The sequence below is a fragment of the Chamaea fasciata genome, unplaced genomic scaffold (genome assembly GCF_029207755.1).
Source record: "Chamaea fasciata isolate MVZ Bird 193981 ecotype frontalis unplaced genomic scaffold, bChaFas1.0.hap1 SCAF_12, whole genome shotgun sequence".
Classification (NCBI taxonomy): domain Eukaryota; kingdom Metazoa; phylum Chordata; class Aves; order Passeriformes; family Sylviidae; genus Chamaea; species Chamaea fasciata.
In genome coordinates, this window is record NW_027094097.1 from 9,920,114 (window position 1) to 9,930,268 (window position 10,155).

At 58.5% G+C, this 10,155-nt stretch overlaps 2 protein-coding genes across 3 annotated transcripts; one reads left to right on the forward strand and one right to left on the reverse strand.

Annotated features, from left to right (window-relative positions):
• Positions 1 to 689: 689 nt before the first annotated feature.
• LOC136295830 (RNA-binding Raly-like protein) lies at positions 690 to 7,682 on the forward strand. 2 transcript variants are annotated; one of them, XM_066194507.1, is made up of 7 exons: positions 690 to 756; positions 3,083 to 3,161; positions 5,390 to 5,440; positions 5,779 to 5,927; positions 6,198 to 6,311; positions 6,583 to 6,749; positions 7,137 to 7,682. In XM_066194507.1, the coding sequence occupies exons 2-7, from the start codon at positions 3,091 to 3,093 to the stop codon at positions 7,173 to 7,175; spliced, it is 591 nt and encodes a 196-aa protein (XP_066050604.1). In that variant the 5' UTR covers positions 690 to 756; positions 3,083 to 3,090; the 3' UTR covers positions 7,176 to 7,682. The 2 variants fall into 2 exon arrangements, with proteins under 2 accessions (XP_066050604.1, XP_066050603.1); XM_066194506.1 differs by lacking the exon at positions 690 to 756 and adding an exon at positions 950 to 986.
• Positions 7,683 to 8,411: 729 nt separating this feature from the next.
• Positions 8,412 to 10,140, reverse strand: EXOSC6 (exosome component 6). Its single transcript, XM_066194505.1, has one exon. It carries the CDS (start codon positions 10,121 to 10,123, stop codon positions 9,140 to 9,142), a length of 984 nt encoding a protein of 327 aa, XP_066050602.1. The 5' UTR covers positions 10,124 to 10,140; the 3' UTR covers positions 8,412 to 9,139.
• Positions 10,141 to 10,155: the final 15 nt, after the last annotated feature.

A 10,155-nucleotide genomic window follows, 5' to 3' on the forward strand; every position in this document is an offset into this window, starting at 1 on the left:
ACTTGGGTGAGAACGGCCCAGCCTGGTGGGTCTCTCACCATCACCTGGTCATTCATCATCTGCCCGGTCATTATTAAAGGCCTCTCTCTCCCTTGGGAAGAGTAGTTTGTCTTTTTTTCCTCCCCACAGCCCATATCCTGCCTGCACTTGGTGGAACTTCCAGTTTCATCTCTGGAGTGGGTTCTGAGATTGCAGGAGCCACGGCCAGCCTTGGCTGAACTCATCTTCAGCACATGGGGTTGTCTTGGAGGGATAGTGTTAGCCAAGAGCTGCTTCTTCCAGCCCCAGGATGGATCCAGTCACCCCGTGTGCTGGATGCAAACCCGTGCCCACAGCACTGGTGGGTGTCAGTGGGTGCTCTTGGAGATGATGTGCCCCACTGCCCTCCTCCTTTCATAAGAGCACACTCCAGTGCTGGGCTGGGGTGGGAATTAAAATGTCTTCAGCCAGGGTGTTTCATGGCCTGTTGGTTGGACACTGTCAGCTGAGGGAAGGCACTATCCACTGTGCCACTATTGCTGGGCTGGGCTTGGAGCCCCGGGCAAACTGGGCAAACTCAGGGGGAAATGAGCTGGTGGCCAGGAGGGCAGGGTGCAGCAGGTGAGAGATGGTGGGAGGATGGAGGTGGAAAAGAGCCCAGGGAGGATAAGGTGAGGCTGGAGTTCTCAAGGGCAGAATCCAGCAAATGAGGCAGGAGGATGGAGCTGGAAGGAGCCCAGGGAAGATGAAGGTGAGGATGGCGATCCCCGCGGGAAGGTAAGCCCGGTCCCCGCGGTGCCGGCAGTGGTGCGGGCAGGGACAGGGAGCGGGGCTGCCCCAGACCCCCGTGCGGGGCGTGGTGTCCCCTGGCGAGCCGCGGTGGTGCGGCCCGCGGTCCCCCCGCCCGGCGGTGGTAGCGCTCGGTCGGGCGCGGGGTGCGGGGCGCGGGGTGCGGGGCCGGAGCGGGGCCATGACGCTCTTCGGCAGCGGGGACACGGGCTGGAGATGTGAGTACCGGCCGGATCCGGCCCTCCACCCTCCCCGAGTGCCCCTTCCCCCGCGGGTTCGGCTCTCCTCTCGCACCCCTTCCCAGGGAGATGCTCCGGCACTGGGATGCTCGCCCGGCACTGGGATGCTCGACCGGCGCTGGCAGCTGTGACCGAGGCGAGGGTGTCCCCCTGCAGCCTTCTAATACCTCCAAGGCCTCCCACCCCGGGCACGGCACCCTCTGGGGTGCCCACCACAGCGGTACCTGTCCCTACCCGGGGCTGGATGGCATCCCAGTACCCTGGATGCCTGGTCCACCCCATGTCATCGCCCTTGGGACAAGGATGTCCTCCCAGTACAGGGATGTCCTCGTGCCATTACTCCTCCACACCATTAGCCTCAGGACTAGAATATCCTCTCACTACTGGAATGCCTCTTGCCATTCTCTCCTAGGACAGAGATTCCTCACAGCACTGGGATGTCCCCATGCCATTCCCTCCTAGGACAGGGATTCCTTCTAGTTCTGACTTGTCCCCATGCCATTAATGCCAGGTCAGGGATGTGGTCTCAATACTGGGATGCCCTCTTGCTAACACCCCCCCAGGATAGGAATATCCTCCAAGTGCTGGGATGTCCCCCCATGCATTATTCCCCTAAACCATTACTTCACCCAGACAGGAATATTCTACCAGTACCCTTCTGTTTCTGGGGATGGGAGGGAGCCCAGACACAGGCAATCAGCCTGGGGTGATGGTGCCCTGCCCCAGCAGGACAGTCCCCATGATGCTGGTGGCCTGTGACAGGGTGTCTAACCATGGCTGGGGTCCCTGGCTGGGGTGCTGAGGTCTCTGTCCTGCTGTCAGGGAGGAGAGTGGGTGTCTGTGCTGGGCAGGTGTGATGGGCTGGAGAGAGGGATGTCAACAGCGGGCTCTGGCCCTGAGCAGTGAGTGTGGCCATCCCTAGGGATGCTACTGCACTCATGGAAGATGGGTGCCAGTGTTTTCTGGTGCACACCAAGCACCATCCCCAGCTCACCCTGAGATCAGAGCCAGTCTGCAGACTTCGCTGCACATGGTGGCAGCCTGGAAAGCAAATGAAAAAAAGTGCCGATTTCCTTCTACTCAGATCTCACTCAGAAACCCTCTTTGTAGGGATAGCAGGACCTTGCTCCAACAGCTGTGGGGCTTGAGGGGTCTGTGGCCAGTGGCCAGGCTCCTGGGAGGCTGAGACCGCTCTGATGGGCTGGTATGCTCCCTGATGACTTGAGAAGCTTCAGCATGGGGTTCCCTGGTGCAATAGCATCCCCAGTGTCACCCATGGAACAGCTGGTCACACCTAGTGTGGCCAAGGGTGAGTGTGCAAGAGGGAGCCCTCAACTGTTTCCTCAACCCAGTGGCCACAGAGGCTTTGGAGTGTCCCAAAATTACAAAATTAAATACATGGAGATATTCACAAACCACAGTATTAGTGCCTCTCAAATATACATGCAGAAAATAGACTCAAGCTGGCTTTTGTATGGATATTGGCTGTGAAATCCTAAAGGGATGAAGAGCATTGCTGGAGAGGTGTGATGTGGCATCACTGAGCTATGCGCCCAGAGGCATCTCCACCCCACATATCATCACAAATGTCTCAGCAGCTTTGGGGAGGATGAAGCAGCTGGACACAGGGTTTCCCCCATCCTTGGCATCCCGCTGGCCTGCATATTCCTGAAAAATAACCCAACGACCCAGCAGGAGTGATAGCAAAGGTGAATTCACCACAATGGTGGGAAATGTCTCTGCAGGTTAATTACCATCATCATCAGAGGTGCTTTCTGCCGCCCTAATTGGAGCGCGCCCAGCTTTGGGTCCTTGGGAAGGGGCACCCATGGGAGGGGATAGCTGGAGCTGTTACATTTCTGGAACAACCTTGTGTTGCTCCCAATCCTTCCCAAACACTTAAGTCTAGAGAGATCTGCCAGCCCCCTGCTCGTCCTGTGGATGCTCTGCAGTGGGACATCTCCAGCCAGGAAAGAAGCATGGCTGGGAAGCTGGTACCAGAGATGTGTCTATGTGGGGTAGGACATTGGCATCCCCTTTTCTTACCACTGCTCATTCCCCTCCTCTCCCCTCAGATCTGGATATGGCCAGGGAGTCCAAGCCGAGCCGGGCCAGGCTGGGCCAGAAGAGGCATCACAGCAGCAGCCTGTACCAGTGAGTGCCTGTGTACGGGGTGGGGGCTGCACTGGGGGCTGGGGGACTGTCCCACACCTGGCTCCTCTCCCTCCCCTGCTCTCTGTCACTCTCACCTCTGGCTATTCCAGATAGGAGGCAGAGGTAGGGACATCCCTGCCTCATCCCAACAGGGCTCTTGGAGCATCACCTGGTGCACAGGTGCCATTTGGAGTCTTTGCCAGGCTCCTCCTGGTGTGTGTCGTTAATGGGGTGTGAGGATTCCCCTTCCCCATTTGAAGGCAATGGGAAAACAAGCAGAGCCCTGTGATGTCCCCACCCGCAACAGATGTTGCCCCCCAGTAATGGCTTCACACGGTCAGGGGGCAAGTTTAGGTTGGACATGAGGAATAAATTCTTCCCTGTGAGGGTGGTGAGGCACTGGCACAGGTTACCCAGACAAGCTGTGGATGTCCCATCCTGGAAGGTGTTCAAGATCAGGTTGGCTGGAGCTTGGAACAACCTGGTCTAGTGGAAGGTGTTGTTGCTGACGGCAGGGGGTTTGAAACGAGATGAGCTTTAAGAACTCTTTCAACTGAAACCATTCCAGGATTCTATGATTCTGTGTCAATGTCAGCTGCAATTGTGGCCTTTAAATGCTGTTCCTCAAGGACAGACAGCTCTGCAGAGGCACACGGGGGTGGTGATGGCCCTGAGGAGGGCAGTAGGTGATGGTGATGATGGTACAAGTGGTAGATGAAGAGCCCGTCCCCATCCCCGTGCACTTCTGGCTCCACGTTTCAGTGGATGTGTGGTGAGGAGGGGATTGAAGTTGGCCTCTTGTCTGGTTAGGGCTTTTCTGCTAACACCCTGAATGAACTAATTGCTCTGCCCGTTGCCATGGAGCTGAAGGGATGCAGCACTGGAGGGCTGGGACTGCCAGCCCCCTTGGGCAGGGGAGCATGGCAGCCACTGCTTTTGCTCTTCCCAGAGGATGCTCTGAGCAAAGATCTGAGCCAGAAAACCCCTTACTGTGTCCCCAGTTGGATGCTAGACCCCAAGACTAGTAGTGCCGCAGTGCCACCAGTTCTGTCACAGTACAAGGTGGCCTGTGGCATCCCCAACCCTTTTGGCATGGGCTCCACACAGCATCAGCTGTCATTGCAGGGGACACCACCCCTGTGCCCTGTGTGTGGGTTAGAACACTTTTCCCTCTGCCCATTCCCCACACCCCCAGGGCAAGTTGTGACCTTCCTCCCTGACCATGAAGGACTTGCTGTGCCCATCACAGTGATGGAAACTGGGAAGGTAGTGAGCTTGGACCAAAAGGTCCCAAAATACACCCTGATAATTGTACCCTAGGTGTGAAGCAGAGGAGCAGGCGGGTCCTGGTTCCTCAGGGCTGCCAGCTCATCCTTACCAGGAGGGCTAGTGCCTGTGGGCTTTGTTCTGTGCAGATGGTTGTTGAAGAAAGCAGGGTGGCATTGGGACAGGGGATGCTTCTGCCCCATGATGGGCTCCAAGCTGCCTTCTGGACTGGACAAGCCTAACCTAGGCCTGGTGCCCCAGGCAGGGCAGCCCAGCTTGCCTGCGAGCCCCCCAGCACACCTCCAGCTCTCCCTGAGCTCCCGCATTGATCCTGTGGTGAGAAGTGCATCTGCAGCCATATCTGGAGCCCTGAGGGACCTTGTCCTGGTCCCTCCATTCCTGGCAGCGTGAAGGATCCCTGCTCCAAGTGATACTCAGATCAAGGCTTTGTCTCCCCTTGAGTTAGGCTTAATCCTACGCTCCCTGACTCCACAAGAGCTGAAGCAGCAAAATGAGTTTCAGCATCTTTCCTCTTCCTTCTCCTCTTCTTTGTTCACCTTTCTCCACTCCCTGCTCCTGGTCCAGAGTGCTTGATTTATCACTGGAATGTTGCTACTTGCAGTGGAAGTATCTCCTGGCAAATCTCTTCTTAATTTGGAGCCAAGCAAGCTGGCAGCATGTGCGTGGAGCCACGACCATGAAATTTAACATCAGGGCTCTCTGAATGCAGGTTCCTGAGGGCAGACCCGGGGTCTTTCACCATCCCCCTTAACACCCTTGTTTGATTCTGAGGAAGATCACTTCCAGGGCAGAGCCATCTCCTGGACCATGCTTCAGCTTGTGTGGGATCCTCCGGGATGCCTCCCACTCCCCAGGGATGAAGGCTGGGTGGGTTTATGCCCAGCGGTGACTGCCCCACGGTGTACATGGGTGACATTGTCTGCTCTCTCCCCCTCCTGCAGCAGTAACTGTGACCTCGACTACGATCTCTACAGGGATGACTTCCCATACTGGTGAGCGCAGCATCCCAGGAGCAAGATGAGCTGAGCACGTGTGGGTTTGGTGCACAACTGTCTCTGATCATGGAAAAATGGGGTGTCCCTGGGCATCCGTCCCCTTGCCTTTCACAAAGGCTCGGTGGTGTTTCCCCACTTGGAGGAGCTGCATCTTCCCCAGGCTGGGGGCCTTGGGGAGGGGTGCCTCAGGCAGGGACAACATGTGGGCAGGGCAGTGCCCAGGCTGGGGGTCCTTTACTGCACAGGGACCCCAGGAGATGCTCTCTTGGCTGGTAGGGGCGGCAGCTGCACCTCTGAGGTTGTGCTCACACCACTGTGCCCTTGTGCCCTTGCAGGGTACATGAGTACCAGAAGATCCCCCCACTCATTAACCGCATCCCAGTCAAGACCAGGCGGTCTCACTTGGGAGCAGGAAGCAAGAGCAGCCTGAGTCCCCAGCATGGGATGAGGAGCAGCACCAGCTCTACAACAGGACGGACAAAGTGTAAGTGCAACAGGGCTGGAAGGAAGAGAAAGCTGAGCTCTTGTGTCTCGGTACATTAGAGCAGCTGGTGTGCTGGCTGTTCCCTGGATCCATTCCTGTTCCCCAAGAATGCCCAGAGGGGAGGATGTTTCATAGAGGAGAAAGTTTTGAGGAGGAGATTGCTCCAGAGAAGGGGAATGCTCCAGAGAGGGGGATGGTCTGGATGTGGCTGCCCAGGATGGCACGTCTTCCTGGCTTTGGGTGGGATCCTCATGGCTCCTCTTCCAACAGTGCAAGCTGAAGAGCTGCACTCCATCAAGGGGGAGTTGAGCCAGATCAAGGAACAGGTGGACAGTCTGCTGGAGAGCCTGGACCGCATGGACCAGCGGAGAGAGCGTTTCACAGGTGAGGGGACCGGCTGCAGACCCTCCAACACCTGTGTGTCTGTGCCAGGCAGCCCATGGGCACACATGAGTCTGAGCCCTGAGCTGGGAGGTTTAAGGGAAACCTCCCTGTGTGCCCAGGACAGCCAGAACTGGCTGGGCGGGTTACCCACATCCTTTCCCTTCTTTGGGCTGGCCAGGAAGACCCCACCTTTTGGCACAAGGGAAACAGGTGAGGACAGAACTGGTGTTTGCACAGGTACCCCAAATTTCTTCTGTCTCTGCCTTTTCAGGGTCCAAGGAGAGTGAGAAGAAGAGGACAGAGCCAGAGACAGAGTCACCATCCCCAGTGGGAGAGGGGTCACAGGAGCTGCAGGGGAAGGAGGGGATGGGGGCTGATGGGGACAGCGACCTGCGCAACACCGACAGTGTGGACAAGAGCACAGACACAGAGGAGATGGTAAGAGGAAGGCCAGATCCTATGCCACACTCTGTTTCTCTAAAATCCCCCCCTGCTTGCTTGTGAGGGATGCCTGAAGCAGAACAGATGCTCCATTGGGGTTCCCCAAGCCATTCCAGCTGTGTGCCAGGGCTAAAACCTTTGGCACAACCAGAACATCCCCAAGTACCCTGCAGCAACTCCCTGGGTTTGCATCGCTCCAGCACCAAGGCTGAAAAAAAAGTCCCTCGGAGCAGAAATACATTTTATCAAAGGTGCTGCTCCCACACCTGCATCCTCCAGGTGGGTGGGGGATCCCAGGTACCCCTGTGCTGGGCAGGGTGCTGAGTTTAATCCTACTGCTGGAGTGCATCACAGGATGGCCATGCTGTGTGTTTCTCCCCACAGGTGAAAACCCACACGTCAGACCCCAAGGGGAGCCAGTAGCAGGACTGAGACGCCATGGCCTTCCCGTGAGGCCAGCCCTTCCCAGCTTGTGTTCTTTCTTTCTTTGGAGGCTTCCAGGTAGTGCCACACACAACATGAGGTGCCCACCCTCGGCATGGCCATCCCCTGTCACTGGCAGCCCCGTGTCCCACCCCAGGCACTGCCAGCCAGCTTTGGCAAGAGAAGCATTTGTGTTTCAGTGCACTTGTTGTTTTGGGGTTTTTTTCTCCTGTTTTCAGACCGATGGATAAGCAGAGGTGGCCTGGGGAGGGAACAGAGCAATAAAAAAATACAAAAGACCATATCCCAAAGTTGCATCTCAAATCCCATCTGCCTTGCTGCCAGTATCACCTCACCCACAGCATGCTGTGGAGAGAGAACGCAGCCCAGGGCTCCCACCCCTATGGCACAAGTGGCATCCCAACCTTCAGACCCTGGGAATTGGTGCAGCAGGCACAGGTACAGCCCAGGATGGTTTTCAGAGCTGCTCAGCATCCCACCATCAGAAGGAACCACACCAAGCCAGCTTTAGAAGGCTTTTGTGGGATTTTGGGATGTGCCAAGCCTAGCTCTGATGTGACCTGCAGGACCAGCAGTGGGGCAATGGCAGCCCAATCATTCCCATTTGCCCCAGCTCCCAAATGCATTTTCCTTACTGTTTTTCCACAGGCTGTTCTCAGGCATTGCATCTGCAGTCAGCTGGACTCTAGTAAGAGCTTTACGAGGGCCCCTGGCCTGTACCCAAAGAGTCCTGGTCCCCCCTGTGCTCCCCAGTGTCATGTTTCAGTTCTGTGTCCCTCATTTCTCAGTTGTCCTTTTCTCACTGGTAGGAGCTCGTTCTGTATTTCTAATTAGCTCTGGTAAGAGACGGTATTGTGTTGGAAAGAAAAATAATTTGTATTTCTTTTCTCTGGTTATTCAACTCCAATGCAGTTTTTAATCGTCTGAAGTGCAGAGGTTTGTACCTCATTTTATGTGCTGCCAGACACAGCCCCCAGCTCAGAGGGCTTTCCTGGATGCTGCCTTTCCTACAGCTCAGCCCAGAGGCATGAGTGCAGCTCTGCCCTGTAGCCCAATGGAAAATACCCAGAATATTCCCTACCAGCCCACCATGGTGCAGCTCGGCAGATGAGATCACCTGTTCCACTCCATACCCAGGAATAATCAGATTCCAAGGAAGCACTCAGCTCCCCCTGAACTCTTCAATGCCAGTGGGAGAAGAGGGGGTGACCCCAATATGAAAAAAGTATGATTTATTATTACAAAAAATGAACAAAACACAACTCTGCCACCCTGAAGCACTGCCTGGGCAAGAAGTCCAAGGGATGTGTAGTCCATGGCATGACGTGGTTCCTGCTGGTGCTGCCTAGATGTTGCCTGCACAGATGGATATGGTGGGGAGCTTGGACTGAGGGTTTCAGCCTGGTGCTGTGACCACCCCAGGGTGAGATGTAGGGTCCTGGAGTGCCAGCAATTGCTTGGAGGGAGGTCTCAGACAGGCTCTGGCTGCTGATGCAGTATGGAAACTGTTCTTCGGGGGCTTCAGCAGCATGTAAGGCTGTTTGGATCCCACGGTGCCAGTCAGGAATGGTCTCCTGCAACACGAGGGCTTCTCAGGTGCACTCCGGGGAGCAGATTCCAGTGTCCTTGAGCACAGTTCCTGGGCCTCCAGCTCTGCGGGCAGCACGTGGGGGTCTCCAGCAGTGCAAAGGTTCGCTCATCCAGTCTCCAGCAGCATGAGGCATGGATCAGGCTGGATCTGGAGGTTCACCAGCAGTTACAACTGAACTTCAGCTTCAACTTAATAAACTTCTAAGATTCTAAAAGTAAACGTATTTTAATCCCCAACAGCGATGAGTGGATCAGGTAGGCTCCAGGGGTCTCCGGCAGCACTGAAAACAACTCGGGCGGGCTCTGGGACATGCCCCCATCCGCAGACCGGGGGACGCAGGTCTCATGGGCGCTCAGGCACTGGTGGCGGCGGCGGCAGCAGTTGCGGTAGCGGCGGCAGCAGTTGCGGTAGCGGCGGCAGCAGTTGCGGTGGCGGCGGCGGCGGCGGCATCGCGGCGCTGGGCGGCCCGCAGCAGGCTCTGCCGCAGCACCGGGTACTGCCGGTGGCAGCCATCGAGGCCGAGCCGCAGGGCTTGCGCCCAGTCCTCGGGCGGGCCGCCCCGGCCGCCGCCCAGCACGGCCGACACCTGGTTGAGGGCGGGCAGCAGGGCCAGCGTGAGGCGGGCGGCGGCGCGGCGCTCCTCGGGCTCGGCGGGCTGCAGCATCCATGAGGCGGCGAGCGCGGGCGGCCGGCACAGCGCGCAGCCCACGGCCAGGTCGTACATCTCCACGCCCGCGTCCGCCAGCGCCAGGGCGGCGGCGCTGACGGCGGCGGCCAGCGCCGAGCCCCCGTCCTGCAGCAGCAGCGCGCTGACGGCCAGGCGGGCCCGCGGGTAGCGGCCCAGCCGCACCGCCGGCTCCAGCGCCTCCCGCAGCGCCGCCGCCGCCTCCCGCTCCGCCTCCCGCTCCGCCACCGCGCCCGGCCGGCCCCGCGCCCCACGCCCCGCGAAGGGCGCCCGGCGGAACTCGCAGAGCAGCCGGCCCGGGCCGGGCTCGGCCGCCTCCCGCGGTCCCCAGGCGGCGCAGAGCACCTTGGTGCCGCTGCCCAGCTCCACGTAGGCCGAGCCCTGCGCCTGGCTCAGCAGCCCGGCCCGCGCGAACAGAGGCCGCAGGGCACAGGGGTCCCGCGGCGCCGCCCCCGCGCCATCCTCGTCCTCCTCATCCTCGGCCGCGGACCCTGCCCACAGCAACGGCGGCTGCGACTCCTCCGGGCCGCACAGGCGGCGGTGATCCAGCGGCATGCTCGGCGGAACACCGCGAGCGGGAGGAGACGGGGCGGGTCCAGGCAGAAGGCGGGCACAAGCTGTGACTGGCAGCGGGATCCCATCCCACCCCATCCCGTCCCGCCCCGCCTCCAGAGCCGGGGCGC